The sequence below is a fragment of the Acinonyx jubatus genome, chromosome F2, assembly GCF_027475565.1.
Source record: "Acinonyx jubatus isolate Ajub_Pintada_27869175 chromosome F2, VMU_Ajub_asm_v1.0, whole genome shotgun sequence".
NCBI classification, from domain to species: domain Eukaryota; kingdom Metazoa; phylum Chordata; class Mammalia; order Carnivora; family Felidae; genus Acinonyx; species Acinonyx jubatus.
In genome coordinates, this window is record NC_069394.1 from 19,394,809 (window position 1) to 19,416,264 (window position 21,456).

At 38.3% G+C, this 21,456-nt stretch overlaps 1 protein-coding gene across 5 annotated transcripts in view; it reads right to left on the minus strand.

The window, feature by feature from the left end:
- COL14A1 (collagen type XIV alpha 1 chain) overlaps window positions 1-21,456 on the minus strand; it is a 210,291-nt gene that overhangs the window by 94,058 nt on the left and 94,777 nt on the right. For all 5 annotated transcript variants that reach the window (XM_027063985.2, XM_027063987.2, XM_015085660.3 and 2 more), the window contains exons 22-26: window positions 17,603-17,752; window positions 14,779-14,895; window positions 6,839-6,985; window positions 2,915-2,971; window positions 1,403-1,542 (exon numbers count right to left, since the gene is read on the minus strand). In XM_027063985.2, coding sequence (XP_026919786.2) covers window positions 1,403-1,542; window positions 2,915-2,971; window positions 6,839-6,985; window positions 14,779-14,895; window positions 17,603-17,752 — 611 coding nt within the window. The remainder of the gene's footprint in view (window positions 1-1,402; window positions 1,543-2,914; window positions 2,972-6,838; window positions 6,986-14,778; window positions 14,896-17,602; window positions 17,753-21,456) is intronic.

Consider the following 21,456-nt stretch of genomic DNA (forward strand, 5'->3'; position numbering starts at 1 on the left):
ATCTCTCCTTAAAGCTTTCCAGTGGCTTCCCACCGCATTTGTGATGACATCAATTCCTTCAATGTTTCACAAGAATTAAGATGATCTGGCTTTCTCTTTTTCTTCCACCTTGTTTCCTACCCCCTACATGCCTACCCACTATGTTCTAGCCACAAGTTTTAGCATCTGAAGCCCCAAAACTCATTTTCATCTTGGGCCCTTTGTACTTCCTACCTTCCCTTTCTGGAAATTCTACTTTCGGGCTCCTCCTCACATCATCCACATCTCAGTTTGGAGGCCACCTTTCAAAGAGGTCTTTGCTGACCACGCAGTTTAAGAGAATCTTCAGTGAACTTAAATCATATAACTGTTTTCATAGCTTGCATCCCTACTTTTTAAATTTTTTTTCATGTTTATTTATTTTTGAAGGAGAGTCAGAGTGTGAGTGGGGGAGGGGCAGAAAGAGAGGGAGACACAGAATCCGAAGCAGGCTCCAGGCTCCGAGCTGTCAGCACAGAGCCCGACGTGGGGCTCGAATTCTCGGACTGTGAGATCATGACCTGAGCTGAAGTCGGACGCTCAACTGACTGAGCCACCCAGGCACCCCGCTTGCATCCCTACTTTATGAATTTATTTGTTTCCTGTTTTACATCTGCCTCTCATCCTCATCCTCTTCCTGCCTTTAAGAATATGAGCACTCTGAAACTGGGGACGTTGTCATGACCATTGTGACAGTATACTCTACCTGACCAGAATAAATCCTCAATAAATATTTATTTGATTAAATGAATAAATTTGATTTGCTTTATGTGTTACTTGATCTATAGTAATTTGTGGCCATAACCCTCTCTTTCAAGATATTAATGTCCTCGAGGGCAGGGAAAATATTGGGTATATCCTTAGAGGAGCTACTTTGTTGTGTACATAAACATCTACTGATGTGGCCATTCCAACTTGTCTTAGTTTGCTGAATTCAATAGCTTTTAAGGATTTGCATCTTCCCAAGCTCTGTCACGCATCAGTAAGCTGCTTCCAAACTCAGACTTGTCTGTTCTCTCATTCAAGGTCAAATCCGATCCTTATATTACCCATATCAACTAGTCCTAACAATAGCTTGGGATACTTTTTTTTTAATACATAGAATGAGTTAAAGATTGTTCTATGGGGGTGCCTCAGTGGCTCAGTTGGTTGAGTATCTGGCTCTTGATTTTGGGTCAGGTCATGATCTCACAGTTTGTGAGTTCAAGCCCCACATTGGGCTCTTCACTGACAGTGCGGAGCCTGCTTGGAATTCTCTCTCTCTCCTTCTCTCTCTGCCCCTCCCCCACTCATGCTCACTTGCTCTTTCTCTCTCTCTCTCAAAATAAATAAATAAGCTTAATAAAAAATTTATTAAAAAAAAAGATTGTTCTATTAGCCTTACTTGAGTTCCATCTGCACCGATCTTGTTCAGGGCTCCAACAGTGCTATACAGAAAGTTAATGATCTTATTGAAATTTTCATCTCCAATACTCCAGGATCCATCCACCATAAACACCAGGTCTGCCTTGGCAGCTCTACATACTAAAGACCAAGAATGAATTTTGAATCAGAGATAAGGAGAAAACATAGTTGTTGTCAAATCAACAAAGTAGATGATCTTTTCCTCCTGGTAACTAGAGCCCATTCCCATAGAAAAGGTATAAATAATATTCTAAGCTTTTAATCATTACACTTCCTGACAATCATTTCTTTCCTATGGTCAACTTCCTATTCATGACTGAGAAGCTTTTATCAAACAGGTGGAATCAGAAGAGGAAAAAAAAAATCCACCAATCTCAGTCCCCAAAAACAGAAAATGAAAGAATAGAAAAATGAGGGGCTAAAGCAATTTAGAGACAGAAGTATCAACAAATGCTCTCCAGTGCTCACTTATTAAAAGAAAGCCCAAACTATAACTCTGAGCACCCTGTCCTCTGCTTATTGAGTCAGTAACTTCAGAGAGATTCAAATTCAGAAGAAAACCGTGGGACACAATGGAAGATTAATCTACAACGTGGTATGCATTTGGGCTGAGGCCATAAGCAAGATTTCAGCCTTGCTCTACAATTCTCTCTATACTTTCTTGCCACCCATAGGTACATGTCAAGAAATGTACCCTAACGCTAGCCCAGGGAAACTATTATCAGTGGGTATTACCGATTTCAACATAACAAGCAAAAAACACACCAAGAAAAACCTACTCTACTGAAAGCATTTTTTAGTAGTCCTTTGTTGGTATCCTGTGTTGTTTCAGATTATTTATGCCTCTCTTCCCCTTATTAGTATGGATCATTGTGGCTAACTCTGTTTTATGATGAAACAAACAATTTAATCTTCAATAATCTGAATCTTTTAATCTTAGGCCAGCTGCACACAAATATTCTATGAGATAATGTGCCTTTCTCCTTTCTTTAGGGAAAAAAAACACACTGGGTTTTTATTTTATTAAGTGCAACTTTATTCCCTTAAAGCTATTTATAATATAGAATAAACCATCTCCAGGTGAGGTAATACTCCAGGATCTGGTGTGGTTGTTCTCTTAAATTCTGAGATTAATAAAATTTTATAAATTTATGGTTTGAATTTAAAGCTAAAAAGGATCACAAGATATGCTAATTATAAGCTTATTAAAGAAAACCCCATCCTCTGTTTCCAAGGAAAAATTAAATCAAGATTAGATTCCAACTTTGAAATGAGAGCAAAATCTATTTGAAAATATACTCAAAATGAAAATTTTACTTAATCAGAGGGCACAAATACACCAAAATGCACGAAGGAATTACCTCTGGGATATGAAATTGTGTTTTTAATTTTCTTCTTTGTACTCTTTTCTACTTTTTAATGTTTGTTTAATAAACAAACCCAACAGAAACCCTAAACCTAAAATCACAGCATTATCATATTATTCTTTTACCTTCTTTTGCTGGTGGAATGGTCGGAGGAAAAGTAGGTGGTTGAGTAGGAAGTGATTCTGTAAAGGAGAGGGCAAGAGAACATCAATTAGCCATCACATCTGTGGCGAAGAGAGGGAGGTCATGGAGTCATAGTTCTTCAGGAAAGTCAATGATTTTGACTATTGTCTTCTTGGAGAATTTAGCGACTACTATAAATCAGCCTCAGCCTGTGAAAACTGGCTCCCTCCATCCCCTAAAACTCAGACTGAAAGCTTGAAATACCATTTTGCCACAATTCAGGTTACCCAGCAGGAGTCAATGCAATCAAACTGTCAACTACAAAGTGGTTCTAATGCTGATTTAAGGCAAGAATCTTGCCAACCTATTTCAGATTAGTCTCTGGCTGCTTTCACACATATAATAAACGTCATTTCCATTCTGCCTAACTAAGGACTGACCATCAATCCTCGCTCAATAGCCCTCTCTCCTTTCTCACCCTGCATCCCCCAGATATGGTCCCCAGTGGAATCTAATTTGCTCTCTGTTCTGCTCAGACTGAATCTGGAAAACTTTCAGTTCTGAGGACCAAATGGCAGGACATTGGGAGACTACCGTGTGTTCACATCAGTTTAACCTGGATGAGGAGGGATGAGAAGTTCATGTAACATGCAAAGTGTGGTTAGCAAAAGGAACAGAGGAAAGTTCAGTGAGAGCGGTGCCTATCATAGCCGTTCATGTGGCAAAGGGCAAGAAAATTATGGCATCATTAGGTAAACATCCCAAATGTTACTATATTCTCTTCTTATTCTCATCTGACACTAAAAGTATAAGGAAAACTGAGAAATGTCTTTTTATTATCTTAGTTTAATTTGAGGGAAACCTCTCAACTAAGCATAGCCATTCACTCTGGAGATAGTAAGCACCAAACAGTGGGAAAGAGTTCAGGCAGACTGATTATTTTTCAGGATGGTTGTAAACAGAATTCCTTCACTGGCAGGAAGGTTGGAAGAGATGAATTTTAATTTTAAGGTCTTTTCCAATTCTAAGAGACAATCAAATGAAATTATTTAAGTAAAATCAACATTAAAAAATGAGATAACTGTATATTACTGATATGGAAACTGAGATTAATTAGTATGTGAAATGAAGCAAGACATATAATACCATGGTATGATCCCATTTGTGAAACATAAAAAAATCTGATATATATATATCTGATATATATCAATATATCTATATATGTCTATATAGATGTAGATTGGATAGAATCTATCAGGTAGAATTTCTTGAAGGAAACCAAGCTGGGAAGAAAGAATGGGGAAAGAGGGAGGTCAACAAAGTGCTCTATACCTTTGTTGCATTATTATGGATATATATATACATATATATGTATATATATGTGTGTATATATATGTATATATGTATATATATATATACATATATATACACACATATATATGTATATATATATATACACACACATCATTTTTATCTTTTAGAGACAATTTTTGAAGCTAAAACATTTCAAAAATAAAATACAAATTGAGATATCTTAATACCAAAACTAGGATTGTAAAGTTCTCTTGAAAACACCATAAAATGCTTCCATAGCCAGATTTATTTATCTTAAAATCTGTGGAAGTAATGGGTCATCTTTATAATTGTCCATCTTCTTTAATGTGGAAAATTGAGGCATATCCTAAGTTCTAAATCCTAAGAACCAAATCAATGAGAAGCAATGGCAGACAGACCAATATGTTTGGGCAGAACATCTGGCCAAAGAATCTTTTGGGTGGGAAGAACCACAACGAACTATTAACACATATTTATATTCTCTATGTGGCATACAGATGGCCCTTGACTTCAATACGTGAGCGGTTGTCACATAGAAGACAGAGCAGTCTTGATCTGCATTGCTTCCAAAGGTTGAACTAGAACCAGTGGGTAGAAGCTACAAGAAGATAGACATCCCCAATATAAGGAAAACATTGACATCACACAGAGCTATCCAAATTAACCCTGGGTTCGTAGTTAACAGTTGTGGAGTTAGGGTTAGGGGGAGTTGAAATAGACCAGGGATCGCAAACTCAAAAATTTTTAGAGGTCGTGCAAGTAATGAATATGAGCAAAGAACTAGCCTAAATATTGAGTGGCAAACTTGGAGCACATTTACTGTGTAAAAAGAGACAGCAGTTGGTCTCAGCAGATTAGCACCATGAGGATATATGCCTGTCCTGTGTTGTCAAATCTTTCGAACCTTCAACAAATACTTTAAAGCTTGGGGGGGGGGGGCGGGGGGCAGGGAAGTATGGCTCAGAGAAAACATATCTGATGGTGATATCTAACCCATGAGTATCAGTTTGTGACTTCTAAGAAGAAAGTCATGGTGATAACAAATACTTGTTCAATAAGATACAGGTAGAAAATTTCCTCAACAGGTTCTCTTGGATCTTCACCACCATATGACATGAGATAGTAGGTATTAAATTTTACTGCCGAGCAAAGAGAAGCTCAGTGACGTACAAATGCCCAAGGCTGTAGATGTGAGAAAGAGTCCAACCAAGCCTGTTTGACTCTAAATCTTGTGCACTACCAGGACCCTAATAACTTTAAAATTATATGATCCTCTCTATCCAAAAAACAGAACTCTAATCAGCAATGAAGAGAAACATACTACTGATACATCCTACAACATGAATAAACCTCAAAAACACACGCTAAGTGAAAGATGTCAGATGCAAAAGACTACATATTCCTTATTTCCATTTAAATAAAATGTCCAGAAAACGCAAATGTGTAAGAAAAGAAAGCAAGTTGCCTGAGGTTAAACACAGAGGATTGTCTGTGAATGGGTATGAAAGATCTCTTTGGGTGGACAGAAATGTTCTAAAACTGGATTGTAGTATTGACTATACAACTCTTGGAATGTACTAAAAATCACTGAATTGTACACTTAAAATGGGTGACTTTTATGATATATAGGTTACACCTCAAAACTACATATGCAATATAAAATGCATATATAGTGCACATGCAAACTCTATTTTAGAGTTATGAAATGAAGTCTTTATATTTGAAAAAAAAATGGATGATTCCATTTATTACGCTTTCATTTGAAGGTCACCCATTGTTGATGATTTCTTCCTGCTTATGCCAGACCACATAGACAATAGAACTTTCCAAATGTCAGATACATGATAGAGGGGCTACCAAGAAAACCCATCGCCTTCCACCTATTCAGATCTAAATCGTCAGAGACTTCGAGCCTAAGTTCAAGATACTGAGTTAGCCCACAAACGTTTTCCCAGAATTCACTACAATTAAAACCATTCTCATGTTTGTGGCCTTTACGTCAGGAATCCTTTATTAAAAGCCATTCCAAGAAGTTGACACTCTCCTTGGTCTTTAGAACATGTAAAAAGTGCTTTGTTTTAATTTTATACTTTGCCTTTCCCTTCAGTACATCAGATCTGCAGCCAACTTGGAAAAAGTGCAAGAGCCTCTTAAGTAGGCAATAACTCGAGGGTCAGCCATTTGGAACATCTTGGCTCCATTCCCACCTCATAGCTATGGTAATATGCCATTGTTTGAATGTCAGGACCCGGTCCTTAAACTTCATTTCACACTCCACATACCACAAAAGTTTCTTATGGATATAGATCACAATATAGGTCATTGTTTCAGGCACTTTGCTATCATATGGCCTTATAGTCCCTTGTGAAGCATATGGAGGATGGAAAAAACCCATACAGATGACATCAGTGGGCCACATGCGGTGAATTATGGGACTGGAGAAGAGGACCAAAAACTTGTATTACAGATATTCCTGGGCAGCAATAGCTAACATTTTTCTAAATGGAATAAGGTTTTTGAATCAAAACAGGATGCCTAAAATACTGTTTGTTCACAGAGACAGGGATCAGGAGAGGACACACTTAACTTACGTGTTTTTTCCATTATGCTGACACTGGGTCCCTCAATCTCCTGAAGTTTTGTGTAAACACTGATTTTATATTCTGAATCAGGCTGAAGTCCGTAGAAGCAATGCCTGGTTGTCCCTCCGCCCACAGTGGATTCTTGCTTTTTTGTATCTAAAATAAAAGTAGAACAAAATGTACATGCATGAAATTTTTAAAAACAGCTACCAGTAGATAACTTGCTTCTGAAACACTTACTATGCATGGCCTAATCAGATAACTTCAGAACAAATTACACTTGTTTAGGTGCTGTATCTTTTCCTAAAGAGTTAATACATCCACTGATTTTTTTGTAATTGAAAATCACATTTTCTATGTTAAAAAAAATGAGAATAAAAGACTCCAGAGATCAACCCTTTAATGGAAAATTATTAATGCATATAATTGTGTGTGCACATCATAATTGATATCTTGGATCTCTTGGTGTGGAGGTGAGTATATTTTTTAGAAATTAGAATATTCTTTTACAAACATGATTCTCCAGAATACAGTCAACCAGTTACAAATCGACAAAAAGATACATCCTTTTGGCCCCATACAACTTACTACCATGCAAAAAGATGCCCTTCTTGGCAGTGGCCTAAAAATATAGGTATGGAGTTAGAAATTATAGGATGCTAGGCAATCCTTATGCCTGTGGATGAAGAAGTGTTCCTCCAGGGTTTCCAGAACTTCATCCACAGGTCCAGATTATTTTCAGAACTGCTACAAATGCAGGCAAGAGCTTAGAGCATCACTGAGACAGCCAGGAAGTCCCCAGAATGTCCGATTTCCTACCTCTCAGCCTTAATTTTTAACCAACACTCATGATTTCTTTCAACTGCAATAAAGACTCCTAGGAAGCTTGGAGAAAGCTGCCTCTACTCTGAAAATCATTTTCTATTCTTTCAAAATCACAACTGAGTAAGTAAAACATGGTACTTCAGTGGCTCAAGGCCCTAGTTCCAAAGTTCTTTTTGTTCTACGAAGAAGACAGCAGTATACAGCCATCTCCACAAAGAACCTTCTCTTTCTTGTCTCCACCATGGCAGAAGCACAAAGAACCTAGCAGACCTGATTAACTGTTGGCTACTTTCTTTATTCCCATACTCACAGCAAGATTGCTTCGCCTTTCTGGAGAAATTAGTGCTGGCCCTTGGGTCTGGAGTCTAGGGTAGTTGGATTTATTATACTCATCATTTTCTGAGGGCTTACTATGTGCCAGGTTCTGTGCTTTGTATTTAGTGATACAATAACCAGAAAGATAATATTAGCCAGCATTTAATGAGCACTGACCATGTGCCAGGCACTATCCTAAAGATTTTACATGTATCGGCTCATTTGATCCTTATAATAGTTATAATTGCTCCAATCTAGAGACAAGAAACCGAAGGCCAGAAAAGTTAGTAACTTAATCAAGTCCATATGGCTAAGTAGCAGAACTGAAATTAAATTCAGAACTCTAAATCACAGTCTCAGAGGACACTGCTTTAATTTCCATTAATATATCATAAAATAATGTAAGTTAAATGGTTTTTCTAAATAAAAGTTTCAGAGAGGCTGAGTGCATATGAAATGAGCAAACATGATAGCTTGCAGAGATCAGATGAGGACCCCTTACGAGTCGGGGCTTTATCACTCCATTGGACAAAGCTGCCTACCTTGGTGGCTTTAATTACTGAAGAGTCTCAAATGGGTTTTCTTCATTGGCATAGAGCATTTATTATTTTATACTACATAGTTAATTGGTTAACAGGAAGAATCGATGCTACCATGAAAAGAACAATTATTTAAAAAGATCTAGATTGATCTTAGTTTTACCCATAAGTTGCATCCATCTACTTAATGCCTTATATAACTTTATTTCTAGGAATTTAAAAATCCAGTGTTAAAAAACTGCATTGATTAAACACATTACACATATTATTTGCTGGTTAAAAAAGAACTCCTTCAAACTGTTAATTGAAATTTATTAAATATAAATAAAATATAGAAAACAAAAACAGAACAATACAACATATAAAAATGTTAATTTTTCTATTTTGAAAGAATAATACCTATTAAATTTCAATCTGTAGTTTAATATATAATGGAACAAAATATACATGTGTTATAACATACATTTACTAGAACAGACATGATATATATCATTTAAAACTTGTCCATGGACAAAATCCTTCTTTGAAAAATACAAGTAAGATTTTTAAAACTATAAGTAAATTAAAGCCACTTATTAAATGGAACGTGAAATTTATTTTTTTATTTTAATGATTGATAATATAAAGGAGTTTCAAAAGTGAACTTCATATAATCTTTAGTAATATATTTGTTGAGAGTGACTTAAGGTCTACTTCAAAAATTTTCTTATCTATGTGACAAAATGATGAAATAAAAAATTGTTGGGGCACCTGGCTGGCTCAGTTGGATAAGCATCTGACTTTGGCTCAGGTCATGATCTACAGTTCATGAGTTTGAGCCCTGCATCAGGCTCTCTGTTGTCAGCACAGAGACCGCTTCAGATCCTCTGTAAGCCCCCCATCTCTGCTTCTCCCCCGCTGGTTCTCGCTCTCTCTCTTTCTTTTTCTGTCTCTCTCAAAATAAAATTTTAAAAATGACTTAAAAATTTTCCCAGGTGTTTGTGAGATTACATCTTGCTGTGACAGGAATTTGATAGTAAGGAAATGTTCATAAACCCTGCACTCTGTTTTGTTGCCGTCCCAGTTCAGTCTGTGGTTCCCAGGTTCAGGACCCCACATGAGCTGTTTCTTTCTAACCCTTACCCACAACTTTGGAGCCTCTTGCAAGCTTTTGTGAGTCACCTATAAAACAAAAATTTTCTAAACCCTTATGGCATGGATATTTATCCATTTCCATAAAAGCTTCCAGGAACTCTACAGGAATCAATTCTAGAAAAGTGCTTTTCTGTCATCTCTATTTCTCATGGATGTTCATGCACTTTATCAACCCTCAACAATAGAATATAAATTGGTTTTACTGTTAAGCAACAACATAAAAATCTCAAAGCCATGGGAAAACTGGAACAGGCACTGTAAAATTTTGGGAAATGATATTACTTTAATTCCCAATAATAACAAAGAGGGGTTACATGAATGGGGATGTACCCATGTTGCTTTTGGCATGTGTGATTTAGGTCTAATGGCTTAGCCTTAAAAGAAAACATTTAAACTGATCAAATGATGACTGATTTCCTCAACTCTTTCTGCCAAAAGCAAGGAGTTAATTTATTTTTTTGGAACAGGAGAAGAAATTCTGTCTTTGTGCATTCATTCTTATGAACCATGGCTAAATACATTCTCTGGGTTATTGTGCTGAAAACGATGCCACCAGCTTGACTCACCAAAATGTCCTATGAGTAGTTACTGAGATGCACAAGCAAAGAATCTCCAGGATCCAGAATACTCTGCTGGAATTTTATGACATAAATGCTTCCAATCCCTAGGTCTCTCAAATACCCTGACACACAATCGTAATGTCACTGCCGGGGCACCTGGGTAGCTCAGTCGGTTAAGCGTCTGACTTTGGCTTAGGTTATGATCTCGTGGTTTCTGAGTCTGAGCCCCATCTCAGGCTGGCTGCTGCCAGGGAAAGGCCCACTTGAGATCCTCTGTCCTCCTGTCACTGCCCCTCCCCGACTTGCATGCTCACTCGCTCTCTCTCTCTCAAAAATAAATAAACATTGAAAAATAAATAAAACGGTCATAATGTCACTGCCTCAAAAAGCTTAATCTTGAGACTATGTTTTGTTTCATACGATCTTTTGTTTTGGATCTGGTGTCTGGTAAGGCAGGCTCTCCACTACGCTGCAATTCTGTTGATGATACTGCAAAATTGGCATTTCAACATTCAGTGACAGAAGACAAGTTGAGCATTCTTTGAAATCTTCCTTAAGCAGTCTAACAAGAAATTCACCAAGTTATGGGGACTACAAAGGGAATAAAGTATTTGGGATCATGTGGCATCTAAATACATGAACTTAAAGGGAAATGATATACCCAACCTTGGATGCCAAGTCAACTCAAAAATAGCTTGGAGAACCAGACAGAATTCCAGAGCATCCACAGAACTAACGGAAACTCTCTTGGAGTTCTGAGCTACCTAAGACCAACCAAAAGTCTCTGACTTGGTCTGTCCTATCATTAACCAAAAGCCTACAATTTAATTTGGCAAATGGATGAGTGACTCAAACACAGATTTATTTCAGTCTCTCCTGAGAGGACCTCATCCTTCTGGTAATCTTTCTTTCTTTCTTTTTTTTCCTTCTTGGCTATAAAAAAATGTCATAATATTAAATGGGTAGAGGACATCTGTTGTTTTTGCCTGTCTTGCAACCATTCTCCCTTTCTTTGAATCTATTTTTCCCCACTCTTGGTCTTCATGATTTGGGAAAAAACTGAGTAACAACCCTTCTCCCCTCCAGATACAGAGGTGGGAGGCAACCAGGTCCGACCAGTTTATTTCATGCCCTTGAACTCAATGACAGATTTAGGGGCATGTGACCCAAGCCAAGCCAGTATGACTCAGTTCCTGGACTTTTGTTGGAATTATTGAGAAAGAAAAGCTCTTTTTTGACTCAGGCTGGTTAAGCTGTAAACTGGGAGGTGTCATTCTGGATCCGACTGGGGCCAACTCAGAGAATCTGGCCGAGGATGAGTACAGAGCAAGAGAAGGGAGCAAGACTTCATCCTGATGGCATTGTTTGAACACTTAGGTCCAGATGTGCCTGGTGCCGGACACTTCTAAACTTCTCAGTAGTCAATAAATTGACCCTTTTGTTTAAGCTCCTTTTATCTGCATCCCTACCATTTACAAACAAACCTGAATGATACAGCCTGGCCACTTTATTCACAAAAATCTTGGAAATTTGTAGGTATTACCTTAGATAAAAGCCTCAATTTTAGAGAAACTGAAGCCCAGAGAGTTGACCATCAATTATGGTCAAAGCCGAGGGCCTCTCCACTGACTTCATCTCAGAATACAAGTGCATGTGACCAGACCATGGGGATTATATTTTTTAAAAAACTGGAAAAAATTACCTGTCAAACAGTAAGAATTTATCAGAAACGTTAAAAAATACGTCACTCTGGGATAAAGCTTTTCTCCATCACATGGAGGAGTCAGATCCCATTTCTCTCTAGTATCTCCTCTGGGATAGAAGGACTAAACATTATGCACAGGTAGCATATGTAGCCAATGGGAGACACTACAAAGTTAAAACAGAGGGGCCCTGAAACTCATCTCCCCATGGAATAATCTGCATCTGACCACAAGTCCTTCAAAGGCACCAATCAGGATAATGATTTTATTTCTCTGTAAAATAAACAAACTCCACCTCAAATCAAGCTCCTAGATACAGAGAACAGACTCATGGTGGCCAGAGGCAGGTGTTGGGGGGGGGGTAGGAGAAATGGGTGAAGGAAGTTAAAAAATGTTAGAGAGAGAGAGAAAGAGAAAGAAAGGAAGAAAGAAAGAAAGAAAGAAAGAAAGAAAGAAAGAAAGAAAGAAAGAAAGAAAGAAAGAAAAAAGAAACGCAACTGAATTTTTCCCTACTCTAAAGTAGGAAGACTATCCCTTGATCTAAATAAACTATATGTTAAACCATTTAAACATATTCCCTACTGCTATCCCCATACTCCCTCCCCACTCCCAACACTCCTCTTTGAGGTAGACTGTCAGTTAGAAACTGTTGCTGCCCATTAATTAATATTCTTCAGTTAGACAACTGGATGAATGAGATGTAAGCTAATTGGGCTCATAAATCTCCTAGCTATAAATGTTGATGAAAAACCAATTGAGCAACACTTTGCTCATTCTTGTTTAATTGAGCCTTGAATGTAAGGCTCAGTTGAAGAGGTTTTTGGCAGCCTGGAGATAATACCAAGGGAGGACAAGTTAACTTCACTTGAAGACAGAAGGAAATGTGGACTCATTTGTTTGTTTGTTTGTTTGTTTGTTTGTTTGTTTGTTAACAAAGATCTTGGCTTCAAAAAAGAACTTTGTGAGGTTTTAGACTACCAGATCAATGCTATCACACACATCTATCATGTCCTCTGATGACAATCCCAGTGCTATTTTGCAAATATGCTAAGATGAAAACATTTAAATAAAAAATATACTTATAGACCTTACTAATTCCATTGACAAAGTCAGTTTCAATGTATGTTTATGTCAGTCTATATAACTAAAATTTTTATGAAAGCCAATGAATATCCATAGGAGCCTATGTCCCTTCATGTCAACTTCTTAAATGACACAAAAGGATAAAAGCATTGTGGGGCAGTTTAGGAGTGTGATTTTTATCATTAGTAATTTTTTAAAGCTTAACAAATACCACTAAATGTCAACCCTTCTCTATGAAAATGTGATTTAGCCTGTCTTATAAAGATATGTGAAACATGACTCCTCAAGATTTTGTAGTCATTTCTCAAACAGTAGCATACCTTTCATGTACTTCTGCTTAAACATCTCATAAATCATATTAAATACAACCACAAAATCCATATGACTTGTCCTGACATTTCCTCACTCAGTGTTTATTTCAGCATAAAGCCACTCCTATATGTTTAGTCATGCCAGGCTAAAGGGATCCTTGAAGTATCACACACAGGGAATCAAGGCATTAGTGGCTTAGCACGTCGATTGAGACAATGCCTTGGCTGGGGTTGGCAGAAGTCTCTCTTTGTGTCACTCATATTCTATTCTCATATTCTCAGCGTATTTCCAAATGCTCTCACCTCTCTACTAACCTGTGCTTTCCACTTTCCTGCTTTTTTTAAGGAGAGAGAATGCAAACAAGTGAGGGACAGAAGGAGAAAGAGAATCCCAAGCAGGTTCCACGCTCAGAGTGGAGCCCAATGTGGGGCTTGATCCCACAACCCTGGGATCATGACCTGAGCTGAAATCAAGAGTCAGATGCTCAATGGACTGAGCCAAAAAAAAAAAAAAAAAAAAAAAAAAAAAAAAAAAAAAAAAGCCTGCTTTTTTCAATTAAACAAGAATGGATAAGAAATAATCATGGGGAAACCATGATTATTTGTCCAGAAAGAAAATTTTTTAACAATTTTATTACCAATTTTGAAAGATTAAAAGAATCACTTGGAATTCTCCAGCGTCTTCTAGAGTCTCCCCCAAATAACAAGATATATCTTTTGCACCAATAATACAGTATTTAATCTGATAAATCAGATTAAAGTAATTTTCATTATTTGATCTCATCTTCTGAATATTATGCAAGCTGATAATAGTCCCTACAAACTTACTTTTTTGGGAATCAGCCTTTTGTTGTTGTTCTTCAAACTTTTAATGAAAATAGGCAGACATTTCTAGTTTTTCAACTTTGAAACAAAGTTCCAAATTTAGATGTTCTTGAGAACAGTAATGCTGAAAAACCTGCCTATGATGGCATAGATCTTAAACCATCTCTTAAATGAGAGTTTATTGTTCACCATTTATCCTCCAAAATAAAGACAGTCAGTCAGTAAGAAAACCATTAAAATCAAAATGAGATCCCCATGGAGTAACACTAAAATAATAACACCATATCATTTTAATGTACGTTAGTCATGGCTATTTGTCTCCTATTGCCAATAGCAGCTTCCACTCTCTGGAGGTTAACGTGGGCAAAGCACTGTTGCAAATGTTGCACGCGGAGTTATCGCCACGTAATCCTCCAGAATGCCACAAATCAGCACTGTGGTTATACCCATTAACAGATGAGACAACAATCATTTGGAGAGGTTAAATAATCGGTACCTAGCCATTCTGACTCCATACCCCGCATGATCCATCATATAACATTGGCTCCTCAAGAAGAGAGCTCTAGTCTGTTACTTGCATGTTGTCCACAGAGATTTGCACAGAACTAAGTACGTGAGCGCTTGACAAAATCATCCGTGATAGGTGGCACTTACCCTGGAGCGATTCGATGACCACTCTGTAGGCAGTGGCATGGCGATGCACCTGCCACCGGGCACACAAGCTGGTCATTTGAACCTGCTCTGCTTGAAGATTGGTCACACCCAAAAACACTATAATGAAAAGAAACACACCTATGTTACACTACAGACAACGCCACAAATGTCCCCAAGTCTGAAATTAACTTTAACCCAATAACATTCTAATTCAAAGTTCCCATAGCCAGTGGTGGGAAATCCATGAACTCACAATAAATTAGTGCACAAAAGATAACTATTTTATTACTTGAGAGAGAAGTTGCAAAACATGTATTAATATGGTCTGTTTTACACTTGTAAACAAAAAGGGAAATAGTCACAGAAAAAAGACCAGATGTAATGGATGGTGAAATTCTGTTTTTTTATCTGATTTTTAATCTCTCTTTATTTATTTATGCTTTCTAAATATTCCACAATTAATATATAATACTTTTATAACAAAAAACCAAATACAATATGCACTTATCAACCATTGAAGGATAGCCTTGGCTTAAGTAAAAAGGAAAGCAAAATAGACAAAGGGAAGTCTTACTCAAACAGGCGTTTCATAAGGACCGGCCTTCAAAACATGATTGAAGGGAAATGAACATATTTTTGAAAATGTAAAAAAATGCAAGATTTAACACAGATAAAAAATTATAAAAATCAAACACAAAGATTCCTATTAATTTTAGAATACTGTGATATACAAAAATGATTCACAGAAAGGTTATTTTGGGAAGCAATAAAAATAGTATTTCTCCAATACAACAAAGGAGTAAGTATCTGGCATTTATCATTTAGACTCAAAAAGAACACAATTAAAAATTAATATGTATATTCTCCAATGACCTCTGACTTTCACCCACATCATTTTCTTACTTTTCGCTCTCTCTTAGCTACCTTTATAATAAAAATAGTTTAAAATTATTTTTAAAAATGGTAAAAAAAAAATCTTATCTAATCAAAATTTACATTTTCACATTGTTCTTTTCTGTTAGACCAGAGAGAGAAGACCTCTTTTCCAAAGGCCAAATAAATGAGCCCTGTTGTTCCATAAAAAAAAGGAAATTGTTAATGATTTATGTAACCACACCAAATTTTAAAGAAACCTTAGATTAACTTATTTGCCATTGTATGGGCTTTTATTTTGCTTGGGAGAAAGAGAGAAAACAAATAATAAGCCCACCTAACTTTTCCTTTAAAGACAGAATATAAAACAATTCAATGCTCTTAATGTTTTAAAATATATTTGGAATACCCAACATAGTTCTTGAAGGAGAGAAGAGGGATGGAACAGAAGAAAGAAAGATGCAAAGAAAGGAAGATAAATGGAAACAAGACAGAGCAGGGAGAAGAGAGGTCAATAAAAAAAATCACAGAGACAGAAAAAGTGGCCCAGACAGAAAGGGTAATTAGTCTAGAGGAGGAAATTAAAATCAGCTAGTGAAGGGGAGAGGCTGAGTGGGAAAGTGCACAGGGGATTCTAGGGTGCTCCTAAGGAATGGGATTGCTGTGATAGAACAACAGAGGGAAATCACTTGGAGGTTACTGTAATGCCCAGAATGGCATTACCTTACCAGCCAAGTACAAGATCAGAACCATAGACCAAGGCCTTCCTAGATCTGTTGAAGGTAGACTATTTCTTTTGAGATTAAATTGATTCTGTAATCTAGCCTTTAAGGTCTTAAGATATTCCATTAAAAAAGGTTCAGGAAGCCTCCTCTAATGAAAAGCCTGGACCTATCTAAAATTTAGGTGGCCAAATAGAGGTGGCTTGGGGTCTGGTTTAATATATGCCTCATTCTTGATTGTTCCATTCATTGATTAATTATTTGGTTAGGGATGACAATGACATATGGGCCAAAGGTGTAAAACACAATTATTACAATAATAATAATGGTTATTCACTAGTGCTTGCCATATGGCAGATCATTTTTACACATTATTTCTGGAGGCCTCACAATCAGGATATTGTCTTCATTTTAGAGTTGAGGGAACTTGAGCTCAGAGAAGTTTAGTAACCTGCTCAAGGTCACAGCTATTAAGTAGCAAATTTAAGGTTTCTACTTTTGATTATACCATAAGTATCATTCTCCAGTGTGGGGCAGGTGGAGCTGATAGCACTAAGGATGATGTCAACTAGCACACAGCCACACCATTTTTATTTTTGTCATTTATGTATCATCTTTCGTGTGTATTGAAAATCCTGGTCTTTTGTTTAGAGTAATTATGTGGGTTTTGAAAAGTATTTAAGTAAAAAAATGTAAGTCGATTTAAAGAAATATATTAAACAGATGGCGTGGCCAACGAGAAGTCCCAGATGGTATGCAGACTGCGTGAAAACCCTTAAAAGGTACAGAAGGAAGTCCTTTTTGTATCTTTTATGGATGGTGTGTGTGTGTGTGTGTGTGTGTGTTCACATAAGTGGGGAGGGGCAAAGACTTTGAGAAAAGCCAAACTTTGGTCCAACTTTGACTGGCGTTGGTCATGTCGCTACAGACTGGTTGGAAAATTTCACCTAATGTGAAAAATGCCAACAAAGACTTTCCAGAAGGAAATCCTATCCGCCACCATCAAGTATATTTGCATGCCAGGTTCTGACATTCCTCCTGCCAACCAGGACTCTGAACTACAGCCCTGAGTAAGGAGCACACCTTTCTTTCCATGAAACACCATCCAGAAAGGGCAATGCTGAGGAAAATAAAAAACAACCGCCAAGTTAAAGCAGGGGTTGAGTTACAGTGAAAACAAAGCAGCAAAACCACATGCAGGGGTTGAGGCAATGGGACATCGGTCTTACGTGTTTTCACCACGCCTGTCAGAGCGTCGCTGAAGCCTGAGGCCTGGGAGGCAAATATTTTCACGTTGTAGTCCATTCCGCTGAGGAGGTTTGTGATAAGAATGGTGTTAATGCCAGATCCCACAAACGTCTCCAGTGTTGGGCCAGCAACTAGGGGAGAAAGAGTATATTTCAGTTACACCAGAAGATGGAAAAATGGAAACACTCTTGACAGGAATTGTACTTATTCGACTGTATTACAGTTGCTCGGAATTACATAGAAGATAAACAGCAGAGCTGGGGTTTGAACCTAGCCCCATGTGGCTCTGGAACTTACATACCTGACTACTATGCTAGGGCTCTTTTTAGGAATCTACTCCTTCTTCTCAAATATAGTTCTTTCCCTAGTGCTTATTCAGAGAAGCGGGTCCACCTCACAATCCACCGTCCGCCATACTGTGCGGCCTTCACAGTGGAGCTTCTGTCTAGTCATAGGCTTTGGGGCACTTGCCAAACTAAAGAAGCCGTTCTCAATTGCCCCTTTGAGACACCCTTTGTCTCCAGGAGGCATGCAAGTGGCAGTAGCAGCAAATTTGTCACAGACCCTATGCTATACCTTGCCACATGGGGGTCCAGCCTATATGTTGCCATTATTAGTTCTATCCCCTCCCCTTAACATTTTTTTTAAGTTTATTTATTTACTTTGAGAGAGAGAGAGAGAGAGAGAGAAAGAGCGCAAGAGTATGAGTGGAAGAAGGGCAGAGAAAGAGGGAGAAAGAGAATCCCAAGCAGGCTCTGTGCTGTCGGTGTACAGACCGATGTGGGGCTCGATCCCACAAACCATGAGCTCACACCCTGAGCTGAATTCAAGAGTTGGAGGCTCAACCTACTGAGCCACCCAGGCGCCCCTCTCCTAGCATTTTTAAGAATAGACAGATGACACTACTACTATTCCAAGGCCCTTGACCAGTTAGCTTTGTTGAGCCTTTACATTTTTCACCTCTTTTTCAGCCCAGTGGAGTCTTTAGCATTAAAAACATTCCTGGATAAGTCCTCTACAAACTTATTTACCTCCTGCCTTTTCCCATCTGTACTCATTCTTTAAGAGTTTTGAGTTAATAACAAGTTCCTAAAATACTTCTGACTTTACTTCAGAACCCCCTTCCAACAATGCATTTATATATTTCTGTACGTACATGTTATCTCCATAGAGATTTTCTCAGGAACCAAACTCTCCATTCAAATGACCACATACCACATTCCACTTGATTTAGAGCAAGATGTCTCAGCCTCAGTGCTACTGACATTTTGGGCTGGATAATTCTTAACTCTGGGGCAGCGGGGGGCAGGTACTGTGACTCGTAGGATGCTTAACAGTACCCACCAGATGCCAATAGCAACCCCCTACCCCCCCCAAGTTGTAGCAACCCAAAACATCTCTGTTGGGCAGCAAAACTCCATCAATTGAGAACCACTGGCTCAACACAAAGCTACTTTCCCTCAGAAAATCTGATAGACATCTACAAAATGGTCCAAGAACAAATCCAGCAACGCTGTTTTACAAATTAACACATGCCTCGAGCCTAAAGAAAAGAAACCAAAAAACTGTGATGGATCCTAAAGAACCAGTCTTAAGCAGGCTAATTCACCCATGGTATATTCTTGCTATTTCACCTTCATGGTTCATAGAGATGTTTGTCCGGAGAAATTGGAGGGGGGCGGGTATTTTACTTGTATGGACCTGGATAATAGGACACAAGAGAAAAAGCTGAAAAGTGTTACAGAGGCAAGAGCAACAGCTCAGAGGACACATCGAGCCTAATGTGCTCTTTGAGGGCAGAAAGAGTTTTTTAATGGCCGAAGAATACTCTTTACGTTTTCTTGCCAAATAAGTAAACATAAGGAGAGAAGATCTTTCTTATGAATAATCAGAGTATGAAGGCCCAGGTCCAGAAAACGGACAAAATCCCTCTGGTATCTATATTTAGTCTCCTGTTTAAACTTCACACAAGTGCTAAGTGTCAGGCACTGATACTGTAACAGGTGAAGTCATTCATGGCCTCATCTCCACAGACATGTGGATCCAGGGTACAACCGCCCCCGTTTGCACCATTCTCCTGTTTTCAGGATGTAAAGATGTGGCAGGTAAGGAGGGAGGGATCTCCTCATCAAGGCGGCTAAGGGGCTAATGGAAAAGCCTTTTACTACCAGGACCTCAGGGCTTTGAGGAATTTTATACCCCAACACAGCTTCCAAAATGAAGAGACTAAGAAGTTGGTAAGTCAAACTTTTCCTACTAATCCAAGAAGTAAAAGGTAGAGGAGGAATTAGAAATTAGAGATTCTAAGTGTTTAGGGTTTATATATCCACTGAGCCACGGAAGCTTCCTACTCCTACCAAGTCAAGGTTTCCTTCAGCTGGTTCCTTGTCTGGGATGTGCCTAGGTTAGGTGCATAACAAGTATGTATTCTGCTCATAAATGTGCCCAGTCATTTTTGTTTTGTTTTGTTTTGTTTTTTTTAATATGAAATTTATTGTCAAATTGGTTTCCATACAACACACAGTGCTCATCCCAAAAGGTGTCCTCCTCAATACCCATCACCCACCCTCCCCTCCCTCCCACCCCCCATCTACCCTCAGTTTGTTCTCAGTTTTTAAGAGTCTCTTATGCTTTGGCTCTCTCCCTCTCTAACCTCTTTTTTTTTCTTTTCTTTTTTTCTTCCCCTCCCCCATGGACTTCTGTTAAGTTTCTCAGGATCCACATAAAAGTGAAAACATATGGTATCTGTCTTTCTCTGTATGACTTATTTCACTTAGCATCACACTCTCCAGTTCCATCCACGTTGCTACAAAAGGCCAGATTTCATTCTTTCTCATTGCCATGTAGTACTCCATTGGGTACATAAACCACAATTTCTTTATCCTTTCATCAGTTGATGGACATTTAGGCTCTTTCCATAATTTGGCTATTGTTGAGAGTGCTGCTATAAACATTGGGGTACAAGTGCCCCTATGCATCAGCACTCCTGTATCCCTTTGGTAAATTCCTAGCAGTGCTACTGCTGGGTCATAGGGTAGCTCTATTTTTAATTTTTTGAGGAACCTCCACACTGTTTTCCAGAGTGGCTGCACCAGTTTGCATTCCCACCAACAGTGCAAGAGGGTTCCCATTTCTCCACATCCTCTCCAGCATCTATAGTCTACTGACTTGTTCATTTTAGCCACTCTGACTGGTATGAGATGATATCTGAGTGTGGTTTTGATTTGTATTTCCCTGATGTGGAGTGACGTTGAGCATCTTTTCATGTGCCTGTTGGCCATCTGGATGTCTTCCTTAGAGAAGTGTCTATTCATGTCTTCTGCCCATTTCTTCACTGGATTATTTGTTTTTCGGGTCCCAGTCATTTTTTAGGTGGGGTCATAACTTTAACGTTCTGATAATATCTATCCTAACAATGATCATACAAGGAAAAAAAGTTTTTTTCATAAAAGGTGGGACTCTTCCCACTTCTCAAAACTAAAGATGAAATCAAAGATAGATGGAAAAACAAAACAAAATTAACATCTTAAAATCGATTTTAGGTGCACCTGAGGGGCTCAGTCAGGTAAGCATCTGACTTTTGATTTAGACTCAGGTCAGGATCTTGCAATCTGTGAGGTCAAGCCCCATGTAGGGCTCTGCACTGACAGCACAGAGACTGCTTGGGATTCTTTCTTTCTCTCTGCCCCTTCCCTCTTCATACGAGTGCTCTCACTTTCTTTTCTCTCAAAATAAATAATAAACTTTAAAACAAAGAAACCATTTTAGGGGCACCTGGGTGGCTCGGTCGGTTAAGCGTCTGACTTCCGCTCAGGTCATGACCTCACTGCTCCTG